We start from the raw sequence: 21,027 nt of genomic DNA, 5'->3' as shown, positions 1-21,027 counted from the left end.
CCAGATTGAATGCATTCTGGCATATTTGTTAAGGCCTATCTCATTAAAATAGTAATTATTAGTGAAATTAAAAAAAAAAAAAAAGAATTGGCTTGACGTGGAGGAAAAAAAACAAGAAAAGTAGTCAGATAATAAAAACGTCCCTGGCCTATAGTCAAGTCTCTGACCAGACTGATGTGTTTCTTCCCAAGGTCAGTTTGTTCATTTTCCCTTCCTTGAGGATAATTTCTAATAATAATAATAATAACAACAACAATAAAAATGTACAAAAACCTCTCAGAATCCATGAGGGACTGATTCCAGAACCCCACAGATATCAAAATCTGTGGGTGCTCAAGTTTCTTATGTATGGCACAGTCTCTAACCTATGAATATCCTTTTACGCACTTTAAATCATTTCTAGATTGATTATAATATTTAAGGTGGTGTAAATGATGTGAAATTAGCATTTTACAGTATTTAGGGGATATGACAGGAAGATTTTATGTGTATTCAGTACAGATCAGACCCAACTATATAGTAAACAAGTGGGATGTGAGGTGAATAAAGCTGATACCAGTACTGGAAAAAGAGCATCCGTGGAATGGCAGGGGCTGTAACAGGATGTGATCACAAAGCACTTCATGTGTATGGATTCAGCATCATGAGAAGCAATTTCAAGTTCTACTTTTTAGAACATTGTGGATTGTCACTCAAATTTTTTTTAATTTAAAAATATATTTTTTAGTTATAAGCCAGGCATATGCCTTTAATCCGAGCATGTGGGAGGCAGAGGTAGGTGGATCTCTGTGAGTTCTAGGCCAGCCTGGTCTACATAGTGAAATCCAAGAGAGCTGGGGCTACAGGGAGACCCTGTCTCAAAAAAACCAAATAAATAAATAAATAAAATAAAGTGTTAAGAAGTATTCAGATGGTCTGTTTCATACCGGTTGAATGTTTAAGTTTTTTTTCCTAGTTAGGATATCTCCCTGTAGACTAGGCTGGCTGCCTGCCTCTGCCTCTGGAGGCCTGAGATTGAAGGCATGCACCACTACACTCAACTATTTAAAAAAAATTTTAAAGTACATTTTAGGGGCTGGAGAGATGGCTCAGCAGTTAAGAACCCTGGCTTTTCTTGCAGAAGTCCTGGGTTTGAATCCCAGCACCCACATGGCAGCTAACAACTGTCCATAACTCCAGTTCCAAGGGATCTGACAGCCTCTTCTGTCCTCCGCGGGCATTGCACAACACGGGTGCACTTACCTACATGCAGGCAATACAGGCATACACATAAAAATAATAAATAAAATATTTTAAAAAATCAAGTAAATTTTAATTTATTTTGTGTACATGCATGTGTTTGTATGTGTGGGGGTATTTGCGTATCACATCATGCATGTGGCGATCAAAGGACAATGTGCGAGAGTCTGTTTTTTCCTTCTACCATGAGGTTTCCAGTGATTGAACTCAAAAGTTGTCAGACTTAGTTGCAAGGCCCTTACCTGCTGAGTCATCTCACCAGCTCTGCCACTCATATTTTTGACCTGAGGTTGGTTGGATCTGCAGAACTGTAGATAATAGGGGCAGGTAATATGTACCATGTAGTGCCCTCTCATGTAAGAGCCACAGCAGCCCTGGGAAGCTGGCACTATTACCTCTTAGTGTCAGACTTCACAGGAGACTGGACTAAGGCAGGGAGAGGTAGGCAAACAGAGTGGAGACTGGCTCTTGGTATGCCCTGGATGCTCAAGCCTTGAGATGAATACCACCCTTTGCTGCTTCACTAAGAACCATCACACTGTGAAACCATCTGCACTTATTTTGAATGTGGAACATGTAGTCACAGCTCTACTGTTGAATCTGATGCTTGGAACAGCCCCGCCCCTCCCACCTTTGGGCACTGCTCCAGGCCCCCCACAAAACCAGCTCACCGAGCTGACTGCTGACAGGCAAGAAGAATACATGCCAAATCCATGCCCAGGCCCAGGAATGAGGCCTGAAGGGGAACATAGGCTTGAGTAATCAGAAGCCATAATCAGGCACCCAGTCGCCCCTCCCAGATGTCAGAGAGCTGCATCAATAGCTTTTTGCTCACAGACTCCTCAGGACTTGACACATATGAGGCATCCAGAGACTATTTGCTGAATGAATGAATGAATGAATGTGTGTTGGCTTTACCCAATCACCCAAAAGGGGGCAAGGGACTGGAGTTCCCACACCCCAAGGGCATTCTGAACAGATACTCAGGAGGGAAGGAGGAGGCCTGAGACCCCTCAGGGGAAAGAGGGAGACACTCTGGATTCCTGGGGCTGGGGCACAGGTATATGTGGAAGTATGGAGGACCCTCTCACAGACTATCAGGTTATGCAGAGGCCCAGCTGCCAGGAAGAGTGGCTTAGCTGTCCAAGCTGTTGGGGAGGCTCCTTGAGGCACATCTGGAAAGACTGCTTGGTTACCAGCCAGTTCTGCCTGCCTGGCCTTGGGAACCCTTGGTGGTAGTGAGAGGTGGGCACCAGGGGAATGAGTACTTCCTATAACTTTCCATCTTGATACCAGTACTCACCTGGTCTAAGTGGGCATGGAACACATGAGGTCATCCCCCAGAAGGTTCCCACACTGCCACAACAGTCTTCCTGGGTAGTTAGCTCCAGCAGGGGGTTGGCACACTGGAAAAGAGACCATGGACACCTGTGACACCTGCTGTCCACATAAGAGTCCTAGGCTCAGCTCACAGAGAGCCCAGGATTTTCTGAAACTCTAGGCTGTCTTTGACTGAGGGTATTGGTCACAGCTCTTCTAAAAGGGGACTTCCTTGGTCACCTTCTGAGTGCCTGGCACTGACAAGTATTATCCACAGTTCAGGGAGGGGGCCCAGACTCTCCACTCTCAGGCCCTTTTTTTTCTTTTGAGACAGGATCCCATGTAGCATAGGCTGGTCTTGAACTTTCTATGATCACTTTAAACTTTTGATCCTTCTGCCTCCACCTCCCAAATGCTGAAATTACAAGTATGTACCACCATATCCAGTTTATGTGGTGTTGGGGATCAAATCCAGGGCTTCATGCCTGCAAAGCAAGCACTCCACCAACTAACCTACATTCTCAGCCCACTTGGGTACTTTTATACCTTGGGTTTTCTCATTGGGAAGTACAAGTCCTGTAGACATATTCCACAAGAACAAGGAGAGAGAGGAGGACACAGTAGGAGGCAATCACTGTTCTAGAAGCCTCCAGGGCTGAGGCAAGAGCTTTGTTCTCACCTGTCCATTAATGGTGCTCAGATAACAGCGGCCCAGTGGTGCCTGATGCCTGGGCACCACTGGGGGTGGGGGCTGAGGGGGTTCTCCAGCCTGAGCAGGTATGTTGTTGCTGTCCCAGTGGCTGTGGCCTGGGCCGGCAGGGAGCCGGGGAGGGGCTCTGGTCTCCACGCTGTTCTTGAGTACAGTGTCCACCTCACCCCGCACCCGTGCCACCTGGTGCACCTGCACCGAGGCCTCGGGCGGGTGGTGAATGTGGACCTTTACCAAGGAGGGGTTCACAGAGGCTGGGCAGAGGGACTGAGGTCAGAGCTGGGAAACAGGCTCCCACCTCACTCCCAGCCTCTGAGAGTGCCCACCACCCTGAGTCAGGCAGACTCCAGACTGTATGCCTCCCCTAAAGTCCCCTTCCATTTTTTGGCTCATTTTGCGGAACCAGAACAATGCCCACTGAGGACAGGAAGAAGCACTAAGTGTAAAGCTGGAGACTTCTTCCTGGTTCCACCGCCACATACACACACATGACCCTGTGCAGCCCTGAGTGCCAACTGAATCACATGCAACCCATTCTCAAGGGCTAACTAAAGATCACCCCACCACACAGCCTTCATGGGCACTCTGGGTTCAGGGGCCCACCACCCCTCTCCTATAGAATGCTGTGTATTTGTATCTTTGATTTGTTATCTATTAACAAAAGGCAGGGAAATAAAATACATGCTGAATTCTATCCCTACCCATCCTCCCTTTACTGCCCAGGCCTGAGGGTGGGGGAGCGGGAGTGGTCCATAAGCTTCTTTGTCTTTTCCCAGCACAGGGTAATGGCATAGACACACAGAGGGATTCAGCTAGAAGTGTAGAGAAAGAAACAAGCCCTGTGGGTGGCAGAGAAGAGAGAGGCTCCACAGCAAGGCTAGGACTGATGATGCCCCCTGTCCCCATCCAGCACAGCAATAGTGACAGCATCTACCCTACCTGATGCTCTTCCCAGGCTGCTGCCCCAGCTTCTGGAACTCACCGAGCTGGTTGGAGAGAGGCAACATGAAGGTGGACTGCTTCAGGGGCCCTTCCAACAGGACTTTGTGGTGGGAGCCCCTCCCTGGAGGCTGCCTGTCTGGCTTTGGGATAGGCAGATGGCAGAACTTCCCTGTAGTGTTGGCAGGACACCAGCATTCATCCCGCCCAATGCAACGGCCACCATTCAGGCAGGGGATCTGGCAGAAATCTATAACAGCAACATTCAAGGTGATTGGCAGCAGACCTCCAGTGGGTGACAAGCAGCAGGGGAGTGGGACACCAAATCTGGAGGGTTTGGGGAGAGTTGCAATCCGTGAAATGCAAGAACTTTCCTTGTGGTCCTGGCCTTTCTGAAAAGCCTCTCATCTCTCTCCAGCCAATCATAATAACCTAGGACACAGGGCAATGGTATGATTCTTCTCTATCGGAGCAACTTGGACTCAGAGGTTATGTGACTTGTCTGGAGTCACACAGCCAGGCTGAAGCCGGGTTGGGAAGACTCTGCTCCCCATTGTGATTTGTGGCAACTAATAGAGCCACAGGACAAAAGGCTCCAGGCCAAGTTAGGCCTGTTCTTGTGGCCACCCAATCCCCCCCAGAATCGTCTGTGGGAAAGGGACTCACAGATACGGAAGCCGGACTTTGGGTCATGCCCATGGCCACCCTGACTGTACAGGGTAGTGGTGTCACCCCGCTCACAGCTGTTGGCACAGCGCCCATGGGCACAGGTCTGCTTGCAGATGGTAGGAGTAAAGACGATCTTGATCTTCTTGATTTTCTCTGTGAGATTCAGTCCTGCAGAGAGAGGGGTTGGGTCCTAGACAGGGCCAAGACATAGCCCTGACCTCCAGAGCCCAGTACAAAAGGCCCTTGGGATGAGGGGTATATCCTAGGGCATCTACTAAGCCCCTCCTAGATTGGTATCTGAGGTCAGAACAGGACCACCCCTTTGAGAAGCTTCCAGATGTGCCCACTGATTTCATGCTTTGTGCACACAGATGAGTCTTGCTGAAGGTTGAGTCATTCAGAACGCCATGCCTGCATCAGCAATTTTCAAACATCTAACCCAATATTTCATTTTACAGTTAGGCCGAGGCTCAGAGATCTCCAGGGCTCCCTACATCACACAGCCAAAAAGTGCAGAGCTGGGCATTGAGTCCAAGGGTAAGGAGTGGCACACAGCTCAGGCTGGCCAAAGAGGGGGTTTCCTAGGGAAAGCAGGGAAAGATAAGGCCTGACAAATGGCTAGAGTCAAGTTTGGGGAACCTGATTTCCAGAACACGGGTCAGGCGCTTCATTTGGCAGGGCATGGGGAATCCAGTAAGATATCAAGGAGGAAGTGAGGGCTTGCAGGCAATGACAATGTGTGTCATGGTGTGGATCCAGAAACACTGGGTGTTCCTAGCAGTGAGGTCCAGTGCTGCAGAAGCAGCTGGCAGCATTGGTCCAGGATCGGAGTTTGTAGGAAAGATGAAGAGGAAGTGTCTGGGCCAGGGAATGGAGGACTGAAGCTGGATATGAAGGAAGCAAAGGCAGGAAGGGATGCCAGAGCAGGAGATGGCAGAGACAGCTGTCAAGGTCCTTGTGTCTCAATAGGAGTCAAGCCCACATGGGTTAGTTTGGCACCCCTGGAACTTGGCACAAAGCAAGTACTCAAATACTGCTTATTGTTTGGCTGAAAAAGTGAAAGATAAGGTGACAACTCAATTCCTCCCAGAGCAGAGGGGCAAAGCAGAGGTGGGATGACAATTGGTCAAATTTAGATGCTTCTTCTAGGTCTTGAGGCAGGGCATTCTTACCCCAGGGAGGTGAGGGATGGTTGACATGTGCTGCCTGCTGGGTGCCATCTCTCAGTTCAAGTCCAGGTCCTGCAGGCAGAGCATTGGAAGTCAGCTGGCCATTGGCAGCAGTGGCTGGATAACGACGGACGGTCCTTGATAGCCCCGTGTGCTGCTTCAGTGGGTGGGTCTGGCTGAGGCCACTCAGGGTCCTGTGGAGATGACCATGGCCTGGGGGCTTGCATCCTAGCAGCAGTGTCTTTCTGCCCTCCCTCATCTGGCTCCTCACAACCTAGCCCTTGCACTGAAAAAATTCTCTCCATTAGGCTGTCTTCTCTCCCCCCATATGTGGCTGATTCCTGAATGTAGAGGTGCCTAAGACAAAATGACTAAGGCCAGTCAGTTATCTCTGGGGGAGGACTTACCCTTGTGTAGGACATTCAGCTGTTATGTAAGTCATTCAGCCTCTCTAGATCTCAGGATCTTTGACTACAACATGAAAGCATCAGACTGTCCTGTGTAGTTTTGACACTCAGGAATCTGAGAAACCACTTATCAGCCATCACAGCACTGAAACCAAGGCCTGTACCTGAACCCTGATATTTTAAAACATTGTTTTATGTGTATGAGTGTGTGCCTGCATGTATGTATGTGTACCAAATGCATGCAGTGCCCACAGAGGCCAGAAGAGAGCATCAGATCCCCTAGAACTGGAGTTACAGATGGTTGTGAACTACGATGTGGGTGCTGGGAGCCACACCTGGGTCCTCTGGAAGAACAGCAAGTGCTCTTAACTTCTAAGCCATCTCCCCAGCCCTGAACCCTGCTATTTTTATCCCCTAGTACTGAGGACCAATCCCAGGGTCATGTGCATGCTAGGCAAGCTCTCTATCACTGAGCTACATCCCCAGTCCTATTTAAAATTTTTATTTTTGAGACACAAACTTGTAATGTAACATAGACTGGCCTCAGATTCTCCTTCTGTCTCAGCTTCCAAGTGCTAGGGTTACAGGTATGTCTTATCACACCTGCCCCCGTCACATCTTAACATAACTGTTTATGTGAATTATAACCAAGGGCTGGGCGTGGTGGTACACACCTTTAATCCCAGCACTCGGGAGGCAGAGGCAGGAGGATCTCTGTGAGTTCAAGGCCAGTCTAGTCTACAGAGTGAGTTCCAGGACAGCAGGAGACCCTGTCTCAAAAAGACCAAAAAAATAAAAAATAAAAAAAAACCATATTCAAAGGGAAAAATGGATTCATCATTGCACAATATCATCTCCTGACACAGTGGATATTTTTGCCTATTTTCTTTTAACCTTTGTTCACATATATGGTTTTATATGACTACCATCATCTATAGATGCAATTTAAATTGATTTTTTTCATGTATTCACATAACATTATATCCTACATTATACAATCTCATGTTTTTCAGATTTATCGTTTTCACTTGCTCGAAGGCAGTCAGTAGGCAGATTAGTTACAACTTACAAATCCTCCTATTGACTTTTAGATTGTTATTTTTTTATTTATTATTTTTATGTGTATGTGTATTGCCTGCATGTAGGTAAGTGCACCCGTGTCATGCAATGCCCACAGAGGACCAAACTCCCTAGAACTGGAGTTATGAACAGTTGTTAGCTTCCATGTGGTGCTGGGATTCCAACCTGGGTTCTCTAACAACCATCTGTAACTCCAGTTTCTGGGGATCTGACACCCACTTCTGACCTCTGTGGGCATTGCATGATATGACATGTATGCACTTACACACACTCAGGCAATATGCTCTACACATAAAATTTTAAAATTAATTTAAAAGAGGCTTAAAACTTAATAAAGTATATGAACGTGTTATATGGAGAACAAACTCAACTACTGTAGCTTATAATATGATACATTTAAAAATATTTTTATTTATTATTTGTATTTTATGTATATGTATGTATTGCCTCCATGTATGTTGTGCAATGCCCAAGGAGGACAGAAGAGGGTGTCAGATCCCCTGAAACTGATGTATTGGAGAGTTGTTAGCTGCCATGTGAGTGCTGGGAGTCCAACCTGGGTTCTCTGCAAGAACAACCAGTGCTCTTACCTGCTGAGTCATCTCTCCAGTCCCATCATCATCATTATTGAGACAAGTCTTGCTATGTAGCCAGCTGGCCTCAAAATCATACTGAAACCTCATAATCACAGTTCTTTCTCTGGGAGCTGGGATTACAGGCATGCACTATCTGTTACTCCTGGCCATACTGCTAATTTTTGTACTATATTAATTGAATAAGCATAAAATGGCACTTCAATGTTGCTTTGCTCTCCCATCTCTTAAATTTTTTTATTTAAAAATGTTTTAATTTTTAGTTATATTCATATGTGTGTGGCTGTGTATAGGTATGTGTGCATGAATGTAGGTGCCTGTGGAGGCCAGAGGCGTTGGATACCATAGAGCTGGAGTTACAGGTGGTTGTGAGCTACCCGATATAGATATTGGGAACTGAACTCAGGTCTTCTACAAGTGCAGTGTGTGATCTTAACTGTGGAGCCATCTCTCTAACCCTCTCCTTTCTTAAAATTACTTCAGAGGTTGAAATTTTTCATGAATCTATTTATCGCTTGTCCTTTGACAACCATTTAGATTGTTTACCTCATAAATTTGAATAGATCTACATGTTTGTTATTGGGCCGCCTCTATTGTAAACACTCTGGTATTATGACAATACAGTGCAAACCACTGTATACACAACAGCATCTGGATTGTGGTGGGTGTGAGAACATGTGAACATGGAAGCTGAAAGGGGCTAATGACTCGTCCAACATTATACAATAGCTAAATCAGCACATTGGGATTCCAGCCAGGACAGTCTGACTCCAAAGTCTGTCTTTATTGGCAGCCCAGCCCTAGTGGATGTTCAGCCTTAGAAGCTTCTGCCCAGGCCCCAGGGGTATTCTGCACTTAGAAGGTCCCATCCTTTACCTCCCTATTGGATTCTGTTCCTAAGTATAATAAGCTTTGGGACCCTCATCCCCTCCTACCCCAGAATTGTTGGCCCTACGTGGCCAGGCCATGAGCACTCTCCTGGCAGAAGCTAGATTTGGATAATGTCAGAGCCTGATTACCCCATCTACCCAAGAACCTGCTCCAACCCCCTTCAGTCCTTCCCAGCCCCCATGACACAAGTCTCCTGAAAATTTTAATGCTGTTCTTCCTTTCAGGACCACCTGCAGCAGATCCGCTCCCTGCTTCCTGAATTTGAGGGTTGGAGTAGGAGAGGTTCCATTAGCCAAACAGATGTTCTAAGAGATACAACGGGCCAAGATTGAGAGCCCAAACATCAGGCCTGCTCCTTCCAGGAGAAAGCACAACCAGTGATCAAGAAAGTAAAATCCTTCCAGTGGCTTCCAAGGGACTGCCTGAGAGAGGTGTGCAAGCTGGTGCATCACTAGAAGACTCCTGGCATACTAGGCTGGCGCCAGGCTCAGGTTAGTACTAGCACCACAAAACTGGTGAAATGAAAGAACTACCTCCCTTTATTCTCAGACCACCTGCTACTTTTTTTGAACTTGGCCTTGACAAAAAGCTTGCCAATCTAGCCAAGATGGAAACTCAAAGAGCTCTTTCTTAATGGCTTGTTTTCATGTTGCTGATACCAGTTGAATTCCTTCTTAGAAAGGAAAAAGGGTATCCAAAGCATGCCTTCCCTAGTTATAGAGAGGACTTGGCTGTGTAGAGGGGAGAGAATGGTGTTTTGGACAGATGATACTAATTGGCCTCTTCCCACCAATGTGGCCTTGAGCAAGAGGCTTAGCTCCCGCGAGCCTCAAGCTTGCACCAGCAAAACAGGATTAGCAATATCTACCTCACTGGGCTGTTGAAAGACTAAGAATAGAAATGAGAAACAATGCAATTATTTTACAAATACAAGTAAATGCAAATAAAAGATGGAAAGTATGTCAAAATGCCCAAATTTCAAGAACAAGGGACAAAAAAGGGTTAGCTACATTTTAAACTAAATATCTTCCTTTAAGTCAAATGAGAAAATGTGACTGAGTCACTTAAAATTCTTCTCCATCTTCTCCATTTTCCAAGGGAAAAAAAAAGACTACAAAAAATTTGTTATGCTATCCAAGCATCCTTATACATAAAGGGCCAAGTGTCTAATCTGTTTTCAACATAGATTTAACAACCAGAGACCTCTTCTGAGCCCAAGTCATTGTCATCTGCTGCAATGGGGAGAGTTAGATGACAAAAATCAAGATCTGCCTACTGAGAGGCTCACAGCAAAGTAAAGGAAGAAACCTCTAGTCTACATCCTACATCAAGAGCACCAACATAGGATTGCTATTCCCCTCATATGCCCTAGTTAGTCCTCAGAGGTGGGCAGACAGGGAGCTAAGACAGCATGAAGGGCTTCGGGATCTTGGCTCAGCTCTGGCTTCCAGTTGATAGTCACCAACTAGTTAGACCTTCCATTATCTCTTAGAAACCCCAGGCAACTGTGCTGAGATAGAGACTGGGAGCTGGGGTGGAGTTTGTCCTAGTCATCTGACCTTGCTAGCTTTGCGCTTGTTGCCCTTTAGCAAATCACAAGTCAAGAACTGGCTGCATGCCTCCCTCCATCGAGGTCAGGATGTGGGACATTAAGAGAAGGCCTGACAGTCCCTGGGGAGGCCCTCTGCTAAGCCTTAGAAGAACTGCTTCAATTTCAGCCAAGATGGCAGCTCCCAAACTTACTGGGCACAGGGATGGAATTTGCTCCTTCTAGAGTTGTTTCAAGGAAGTCCTGGCAAAGCTGTCACAATGGACCAAACAGCTATTTCTAGACTTCAAGATTTCATGGATAGGTAAAATTTTGAACAAAATAGGGAGACTCACATAAAGGTTCCAACTTTTTATTTAGGTAGTATGATGGTTAATTGTCAACTGAATTGGATTAAAAACACCTAGGAGGCTGGGTATTGTGGCATACATCTTTAATCCCAGTATTCAGGAGACTGAGGCATGCAGATTTCTGTGAGTTCAAGGCCAGTCTGGTCTATATAGTGAGTTCTAGGCCAGCTAGGACTACAAAGTGAGGCCCTGCTTCAAAAAAACCAAACCAAAACAAAAACCCCAACAACTTCTAGATGTGTCCATGAGGGTATCAACAGAGATGATTATTAGATCATGAGTGCTCTGGCGTAATCAATGGATTGATCCCTTCATGGATTTCTAATATGACCGCATATTGGGAAGGTGGTGAAAAGTAGGAAGTGAGACCTAGTTGAAAAAAGTAAGCCACTTTTATTGACCCTCTTTCCTTTGTTTCCTATCCATCATAAAGAAGCTCTCCTAAACTATTGGCAATTGATAGCTACTGGGAGAGGGAGAATCAGTTTTCTCTAAGAGTATGATGCCAGGTAGGTTGATCAGGCTCCAGGGAATGGACCCACATCTAAGAGCATTTGGGGAACACAATTAGACTCCATAGGCCTTTAAAAACACAATACAGGACACAAAGTCAGTGGAGAGTAGTAAATGGTTAAGAGAACTGGCTGCTCTTGTAGAGAATCCAGGTTCAGTCCTCAGCACCCACATCGCAGCTAACAACTGTCTGTAACTCCAGTTCCAGGGGATCCAACAGCCTCTTCTGGTCTCCACAGGTATTGCATGTACAGATGCACTTACATATATGCAGGTAAAATACTCATACACATAGAATAAATAAATTAAATAAATAAATAAATAAAACCTCTTTATCACAAGACCCCATTACCACAATGCCCTGCTCAACCACAGGCCCAAAAACATGGTACCACGTGACCATGGATGAGTCCTCTAAAACTGAGCCAAAACAAATGATTCCTCCTGTAAGTTGTTTCTGTCAGGTATTTTGTAACAGCAACAGAAAAGTCACTAGTATGGATGGTTATGATATGTATTTGGGAGAATTTTTACATAATAAATGATGAATCATGCAGTATAAACATCTATTTTGTAATCAAAATAAATCCCTATTCTTTCCAGAAGCTCCATTTTACAGATAAGGCAACCGAGGCTCAGCAAAAGTATGGTGAATATCGAAGATAGACTGTGATGATGACAGAGACAAAAGGGTTCACATGCAAAAAAGGTCATGTCTAAAGAGGAAAAGAAACATGCCCATGCAGTTAATGTTACTTTTATGTGTCTGATATTATTTTTATCGGTTAATGATTGATTACTTTAGGACATAGTACTTACCTTATAGTGGTTTTCTGAATGCTTACTAAAATGGAGGACACCAAAGACCTCAGAGCTATCTTGAGAGACAAATGCCACAGTTATCTAGCAGAACACCTGTTTGCAATGATCCTGCCTAAATTTTGTTGCAAGGAGTGTATGAACTCCTGCCCTTAATACCTGTTTCTGTAAAAACACACCTGCAGAAGGAATTTCTCTTCAGTGGCCTTGGAATACTAAGCATCTGTGCTGGTAGTCAGGCACACGGGCTGTAATTTGAATCTACCAATGTTGTAATAGTTAAGCTGTGACGTGGGGAGAGCTCCAAAAATTTGGGAATTTCTGTAACTCAAGACCCAGAACTTCAGAGTGTTAGCTCCTTTGGGTCTGCTAGTGTAAATAAAGTGAGTTTTCCCACCTTCCAATTAAACATTTGGTCTCTTGACTGCCTGATTTCCATAACATATCTCATAGAAAGCCTTGGGATCAGAGGAGTGACATTTGAACTAGTGCCAAAGGGATGGATGAGTGGGATTCAAGATCTGAACATCAGGAATTGTAGAAAGACCAGAAGAAGGGAGGAAGGGGAAAACAAAAGCAGGAAATGGATATTTGACATGAAAACAGGAGAGACTATTTGACAGGGAAGGAGCCCAGCAACAGTAAGGAAAGGCAGTGGCGGGTAGGGGGAGTGGGGCGGGGCGGGAATAAGAACAAAATATCATGATATATATGCATGAAAATGTCACAGTGAAACCTGCCATTTTGTATGTTAACTAAAAAGAATATGGGGGGGGGCTCAAAATGAGAAGACTGTCCAGATTAGATAATAGTGTAAGAAATGCATGGAGCTGGGCACAGTGGCTCATGCCTTTAGTCTCCGAGGTAGGGTGTGGCAGAAAGGAGGGGAGGGGAGGGGAGGGAAGGGAAGGGAAGGGAAGGGAAGGGAAGGGAAGGGAACAGCCAGTTAGTGCCTCCCAGGTGGCAGGCATCATGCTAACTCCATATATTGCTTACTCCATCAAACAACTCTGTGATCAAAAACCTCTTCTTGGCCCAACTACCTTAAACAAAGTGAAAAGACAAATGAGCGAACGGGGAAAATATGTGCAATCGGGGAGGGAAGGGAAGGGAAGGGAAGGGAAGGGAAGGGAAGGGAACAGCCAGTTAGTGCCTCCCAGGTGGCAGGCATCATGCTAACTCCATATATTGCTTACTCCATCAAACAACTCTGTGATCAAAAACCTCTTCTTGGCCCAACTACCTTAAACAAAGTGAAAAGACAAATGAGCGAACGGGGAAAATATGTGCAATCATATCATAGACAAAAGAGGCATCTCCACAGCATCTAAAGCATTCCTACAGAGAAGATGGGCCAGCCGCTCTGAAAAAAAAAAAAATCAATCCCCCAAAGGAGATGAATACACAGCTCACAGAGGGAAAAACAATAAAAAAGTCCAAATGTTTCTTAAATATAGGGAATCATATACAAATGAAAACTACTCTGAGATTGCATGTTTTAATCTGTCAGACTAGCAAAACTCTGGAAGTTTAGAGACCACTTGCTATTGAGACTGTGCAGAAACAGGCACTCTCAGATGCTGCCAACAGGAGTGTAAGAAGACCCAGCTTAGATGGCAACTTGACAACGTCTGCTCACAGCACAGTGTATGAACACTTTGACCCTGTTGGTCCACCTCTGAGACTAGTCTGTTGATAAACCTGCTCTGGTGAGTGCTTCCCCTGTCCTGTCCAGGCCACCTTTGAGAGCTGATGCTTCCCCAGTAGCTGCAAAGGTGATGGCCAATGGCTTACACTTGTGATTTCTGAGTCCCACTCTTGGCCAATGGGAATTACCTGAGCGGTTCCTCGCACCACCATGACCACACAGCTGACAACTGCCCCCAATGGGAGGCCACAGTCCCCTTCTCTCAACTTAGGGTTAACTTTGGACACTGCATTCTAAATCGGCCCAAAGCTTGATTTCTAGAAGATTCTATTCTAATTTGGATCTCTTTACTACCATTCTGTTTCTCTCTCTCCAGAGTGTTCCCACACACACACCCCCAAATCCCACCTTTAGAGGACTTGACCTAAAACACTTATACTTGTCCAAAATGTTGCATGAATAAAACTTTTCAGAGAAGCACTATTTTGAATTAGCAGAATTGTACAGAATAGAAACAACTGAAGTGCCCTTCAGTGAGGGATTGGCTAAGCAAACTAGAGCTGTTCATAGAATGGAGCCAGGTGTCCTGGAAACATAAGCAACACTTTCCCATCAGTAAACAGCACTCTCCAAGACATTGAAATGTGAAGAAATAACAGCCCAAATCCCACCCCCTGACTGTTTTTATACAGGCTGTGACCTAACAATGCTCTTTCTTTACTTTTTTTTCCAGACAAGGTCTCAGTATACAGCCCTGGCTGGCCTGGAACTTGCTATGTAAACAAGGCTGGCCTCCAACTCACAGAGATTTGTCTGTTTCTGCCTCCTGAGTGTTGGGATTAAAGGTGTGCACCATCATACCTCACTTGGTCTTTACTTTTTTAAATGGTTGGAAAACCAGTTAAAAGAATATTTCTTGACATGAGAAAATGATATAAAATTCAAATGTAAGTTTCCATAAATAAGATTTCACTGGAACACAGCCACTCACTGTCTGTGACTGGTTTTGCTCTTCGACAGCCCAGTTGAGTAGCTGCAGAATCCAAATGTCATAGGAAGCTGAAAATATTTACCATGAGGCCGTTAATGGAAAAAGCTTGCTGACTCCTGGTGCAAGAGGGCATATAAACTTTTTGTAAAAATACAGAAAATGTGTAAACATGTTGCGTTTATTTGCATATTCATAAAACAACCTTGGAAGGAAACCCTGGGCAATTAATAGTAGTGTTATGTGGGAGGGCAGGGAGAAGAGAGTGGAAACCGGGTTCAACTGGAAGGAAAATTCAGTGCACACTTGCTCTGTGTGGGGGCACCGTGCCAATAATGTATATCACATGCAGTCTCTCATGTAAGCCTCTCCATAACCTGAGGAGGATATACATGATCCCCATTTGATAACTGGAAAAACACCATGTGTGGAGGTTCTGTACCTTGCTGAAGGCTATAGAACTCCTACACACAGAAGCCAGGTTACTAAATCAGGTTTACCTCATCCTAAATCCACTCTCCTTTGTCAATTATCACCATATGAGGACATGGAGGCCTCAAGGGATAAAGAACAGGTTTGGGTTCATATTCTTGGGGGCCTAATATAACCCCCTTTATGCATTCAAGAAGCACTTTGGGGGCTGGAGAGATGGCTCAGTAGTTCAAAGGATTTGCTGCTCTTCCAGAGGACCACCTTCCGTTCCCAGAACCCATGTTGGATGGCTCACAACAGCCTGCAACTCCAGCTCCAGGGGATCCTACACCCTCTTTTGGCCTCCTCAGGCACTGGTAAACATACACATATACACACAAATAAATAACAAATCTTTTTAAGAAGCACTTACGTCTGCCTGTCATATGCTGGATTTAAGAATCAAAGATACAGAAAATTCCCTACAATGCCTTGGACAAATGGATGTGGGAGGATGTTGTGTCCAGGGAAGCCAGATGTTTTTTGCTGCTGTTTTATTTTTATTTTTTTAATTTTTTAAAAAATATTTATTTATTTGGGGGACTAGAGAGATGGCTCAGCAGTTAATAGAGGACCTGGGTTCAATTCCCAACACCCACATGGTGACTAACAACCATCTGTAACTCCAGTTCCAGGGGATCTGACTCCTCTTCTGTCCTCTGCAGGCATTGCAGGCAGGACATGGGTACACTTCATACATGCAGGCAATGCACACATAAAATAAAATTTTATTTTATTTTTCATTTAAATTTATTTTTTATTTTATGTGTATGAGTGTTTTGTTTGCACGTATGTCTGCACACCACATGTGTACAATGCCTGTGGGAGCCAGAAGAGGGCATCAGATCCCTTGGAACTAGAGTTAGAGACAGTTGTTAGCTGCCATGTGGATGCTGGGAATTGAATCCAGGTCCTCTGTTAACTGCTGAGCCATCTCTCCAGCCCCATGCTATTTTATTTTTTTGATACAGAGTCTCATGGATCCCAGGCTAGCCTTGAACTTGCCATAGAGTAGAGGGTGACCTTGAACTTCTGAGCCTCCTGTCTCCACCTATCAAATGCTGGGATTACAGAGCAGGAGCCAAGATTTCTACCTGAGAGAAATGGATGAAGGCTTCCATTTACAACATGATGAGTGTTTAGTATCTCAAGCTAGATCTCAAGGCAGAAACCCAAGAGGCTGGACTCAGGAGAGTACCAGAGAGGTGGGCAGGTGTCCTAGGTGAGGAGGTAGTGGCTGCAGAGTTAAGGGGGAGGGCTGATCTCACACAGGGGGAGAAGGCAGGACAGGGGTGCCTGCTGGGCTCAGGCACAACTCTGCTAACACCTCCTGACTTGAGGGGGAAAGCCTGTTAATGAACAGCTTTGTCTCAGTTTAAAGCTGTGTTCCCATAAATCCTCCAACCTTTGGCGCCTGATGCCATTTGTCTGCAAGTCCATGATTAAACAAATGAACAGCAATAAGCTAACATGAATGGAAAACTGTGGCAACAGCTCATCACACTTCACTCAACAGTTTGTTCTTTTTACAGGCCTGTGTATATGGATACCTATAGACAGGTGGGGTTTTTTTCTTTCTTTTTTTTCCTCATAGACAGTCATCATAGTTTCTGATAATAAAATTGTTTCCAGCTAATTCTCAACGCAGTTATAACTATATTGATTAACTATATTGATGGCTCATAATATTCCTTAGGACGTCCAGGTGCTCTGATACCTAAACACTTAGAAAAATGTAAGAATGAAGGAGAGGCCAAGGGGCTGGAGAACATGGAGGCTTAGAGGCAAGTCAGGGAAGAGGCTGTGCAGGTGGCTGGGAGAGAAGGCGTCAAGGAGAAAGCAACAGAGAGGAGATGGTTCCAGATTCTCCTATTTCTTGCACAAGGGCCTGTGGCTGCCCCTTCCTGTGACTGTGGGCCCAGGTCACAGCAGGGGAGCATGCCCTGGAGCCTCCCCAGTGGCTCAGGCTTCCAGAGGATCTGGGCACTGCCCCTCCACCCCCTGGCTGTCTAGGCAGGCCTCATACCCATACCAGAGACAGATGGCCCTGGGTTGCCATACCCCCAGAGACATACACGGTAGGCACACAGGGGCAATTGTTCAGTGGGCAGTGCCTGGGTGGAAACCAGCACTTTTTGCATCATCTACACTGGTACTAACATGCCCTGTTGCCCATCCTGAAAGGCTGAGAGCCCACCCTCCCCAGGTATCTTAAGATAGCTCCTGCTGTTGCACTGTGTGCCCACCCACCCATGCCTTCAGCCTCAATGGGCAGCTGAAGGCCCCACTCAGCTTTGCTTGGCTGCCTGTGAGTCACACTCCCTGCTCTGAAGTTGAGCCTCTAGTTCTTTCCATGGCCCCACCCAGGTCTGAGAGGACTGGAGCTCTGGCACACAGACCCTAGGGGAGGCCCCTACCAGCATGGGATAGTGGGGTGGACTGCTGGGGAAATCTCTCCTGGCCAGATCCTCTCCTGCTCTGCCTGCAAGCCAGCTGGAGGAGAATACAGCATCCCTGTTTCCAGGTAGGTTGTAAGTGGCAAAGGGAGGTACCAGTTCTGCATGTCCTGGGGAATGTTAGGGAAAGAGACACCCAGCCCTTGGCTGAGACTGCATCCCTACCTCAAGGGCAGCCCTGAAGCAAGTGTTACCTCAGTTTCCAAGGGGTCCAGAGATACCTAAGAGCCACATTCCTCTCCTCTGTTCTCCACATCCTTCACACCTCTGCCAACTGCAGAGGTTTTTTTCACTAAGCGGTTTACCTTGTAGGCTACTCGGCCACCAAGTCCTCAGCATGCTAACAACCTTCACTTTCCTCTGCTGCCTGGGAACTAGGCTCATATCTGGGGTGTCTTAGAGGCAGAGGTAGGAGGAGAAGGTAGTCCAAGGGATGACCTATACCCAGGAAGGGTCCCTCACTTCTACACTTGCCCAAGTGACAAACTCCTAGGGCAATAAGACCTGTCCCTCAACCAGAAAGAAGAGGCCCTCAGAGAGCGTTCTGTCCCCTTCTGGACCCAGTAGAGCCACCCTGAAGTTGGATCAGGGATACAGACCCCCAGAAGTGAAGGGTCTGTTCTATCCTATATGGAATTACCATGGTACTGAGCACTGAGCTATTACCCTCAAATAATCATCACATTGAACTTCAAACTTCTCCATGGTTCCCCTAGCCTTCCCTCTTCACTGGAGCTGTCTCTCCAGCCCCGGACAGGCCTCATTCCACAGCCAGGGTCAGTGCCATTTGGAAGATTTGTTAGCTAGATTTCATGAATTCAACATTCAACCTGGCTAATGTATAATTATGAGGCCCTTGAAAGGTGTATAGTCCCATCAGGCACTATGGAAAGGGCACCTTGCCCACTAAGAGCTTTTAATCCAGATGAGGAGGCAGGAGACAGGGCAGACCTAGTAAACCTATCACTGTAACAAAAGTTGCCCCATTTCTTTAATGGTGATGTAGCATGGTACCAGAACACCATTTTAGGGCTAGATTTTAGTCCTGTTTATCCCATGACTAGCACTTTTGGTACAATGAACAGCACAAACACCCATACACAGTAGACCAAGGTCAAGGTCCTATATGTGAGCCTTTCAGAACAACCCAAGAGAGTATAAGCAGGGAGCCACAGGGGTCAGGAAACTCATGTAAACAGCCATGTAAGCTGTCTACTCCAGATGCCTCAGGCCTCCTAAGCAGGTATGATCCTGGAGCTGGAGATAGCTTTCTGAATTGTGGAATGTGAGCTGGAGGAAGGGGTAGGAAGGGTAAAGAGAACAGTGAGCACAAAGGGGCAGATGCAGAACTGTGCAGGTAGAGATGCTCAGTGGGGAATGAGACCTGTCTGGTTAAAGGGAAATAGTAGGAGTCAAGCAAATGGCTAGCTAGAGCTTATTAGCTGCCAGGCTGTGCTGAGCACTTTCCATATGTTAATTCATTTAATCAATATTAAAATTAAGAAATAGATCTTATGCCCATTTTATAGATGCAGCATGAGAAGATAGGCAACTTATCACACAGCTAATAACTGACAGAGATAGGGAACAAATACAGCTATTCTGTGGATATTTTGATTCCAGAACTGGAATTCTAAACCTTGACAATGTAATGCTGCTTAAAGACTATACTTTGGATCTAAGCTATAAAAATCTGAGTCTGAGGCCAGGTGTGGTAGCCTTGGGAAGCAGAGACAGGCAGATCTCTGTGAGCTCAAGGCCAACCTGGTCTACATAACAAGTTCCAATCAGCTGGGGCTACAGGGGACCCTGTCTCAAAAAGTACCCGCCCCCCCAAAAAAAGCTGAGTCAGGGCTGGAGAGATGGCTCAGCAGTTAAGCGTACTGGCTGCTCTTGCAGAAGACCTGAGTTCAATTTCCAGCACCTACATGGTGGCTAACAACCCTCTGTAACTCCAGTTCCAGGGGATTCAACACTGTCTTCTGGCCTCCTCGGGCATTGCACAACACAGGTGCACTTACATACATGCAAGCAATACACTCATACATCTAAAATAAAAATGATAATTTTTTTTATTTTAATTTTTTATTTTTTATGTGTATTCGTGTATGGACAGGTCCAGACTAGGGATGACCAGGACTTGAAGTCCAGCTGTCTTGGTTAGCTTGGGCTGGAGACAAAAATGCTATAGACTGGATGGCTTAAAAAAACTGGCTGGGTGTGGTGGTGTACGCCTTTAATCCCAGCACTAGGGAGGCAGAGGCAGGCAGATCTCTGTGAGTTCAAGGCCAGCCTGGTCTACATAGTGAGTTCCAGGCCAGCTGGGGCTGCAGGGAGAACCTGTCTCAAAGAAAAAAGCTGAGTCTGGGCCTCATCCTTGAAGAAGTGTTGTTGCTTTTTTCCCCAGGAGCTGGTAAGGTTAAAAACTCTCTCATAGGGACCGGAGAGATGTCTCAGCAGTTAACAGTATTGGCTGCTCTTGCAAAGGACCCGGATTTAATTCCCAGCACCCACATGATGGCTAATAACTGCCTGCAACTCCAGTTCCAGGGGATCCGATGCCTTCATCTGACCTCTGCAGGCATTGCACAACATGGGTGCACCCACCTACATGCAGGCACTATACTCATACACATAAAATAAAAATAATAAAATACTTTTTAAAATGGTCTCACAGGAAGTCATGGAAAATGTCCTCTTAGCTCCCCCTGTTGCCCATGCTGCCCAGGGATTCTCCCTCCCTGTCTTTTAGAGCACTCACGAAAGGCTTCCCACCAGCTGGGCTACTGTGGCTGCTTGTGCTGCCAGATCATTGAACTGGAGCTCTTAGAGGCAAGGCATGAGTCCAAGCCCTCTAGTACTCCTTGTGCCTATAAGGAAAGAAGGAAGTGTAGGAGAGAGGAAAGGATGAAGGGAATGAAGGATGGCAGGCAAGCAGGCAGTCAGACCTGAACAAAATATCTGTCAGTGTCTGACTCAAAGTTTATTCCTATCCTTCAACTGACTTGAAAAAAAATCTATCCAGGTAACACACAGACTACATAGCAGAGGGATGAATAGGGAGTTCAGGATTCACATAAGAGGTCATTTACTCTTGGTTATCTTTTGTACTATTTCATGGAGGAAGACGCTGTGGGAGTTAATTGCAGGGGACCACCCCCGCCGCGCCCCCACGCCTCCCTTTATGGTACGTGCAAGCGAATTGACAGGCGAATTA

At 45.9% G+C, this 21,027-nt stretch overlaps 1 protein-coding gene across 13 annotated transcripts in view; it reads right to left on the bottom strand.

Moving 5' to 3' along the window:
- The window catches only part of Ltbp2 (latent transforming growth factor beta binding protein 2), a 103,369-nt gene that overhangs the window by 50,247 nt on the left and 32,095 nt on the right, over nucleotides 1-21,027 (bottom strand). For all 13 annotated transcript variants that reach the window (XR_003846535.1, XM_029554389.1, XM_029554390.1 and 10 more), the window contains exons 4-8: nucleotides 6,049-6,239; nucleotides 4,874-5,044; nucleotides 4,251-4,457; nucleotides 3,239-3,522; nucleotides 2,543-2,645 (exon numbers count right to left, since the gene is read on the bottom strand). Coding sequence is in view for 12 of the 13 variants with exons in the window: in XM_029554389.1 (XP_029410249.1) it covers nucleotides 2,543-2,645; nucleotides 3,239-3,522; nucleotides 4,251-4,457; nucleotides 4,874-5,044; nucleotides 6,049-6,239 (956 nt within the window). In the remaining variant the exon portion in view is untranslated. The remainder of the gene's footprint in view (nucleotides 1-2,542; nucleotides 2,646-3,238; nucleotides 3,523-4,250; nucleotides 4,458-4,873; nucleotides 5,045-6,048; nucleotides 6,240-21,027) is intronic.

This window comes from Nannospalax galili, unplaced genomic scaffold (genome assembly GCF_000622305.1).
Source record: "Nannospalax galili isolate Female #2095 unplaced genomic scaffold, S.galili_v1.0 scaffold24, whole genome shotgun sequence".
In the NCBI taxonomy this organism is placed as follows: Eukaryota; Metazoa; Chordata; class Mammalia; order Rodentia; family Spalacidae; genus Nannospalax; species Nannospalax galili.
Note: the sequence above shows the minus strand (reverse complement) of the source record. Positions and strands in the feature narration are given on the sequence as shown.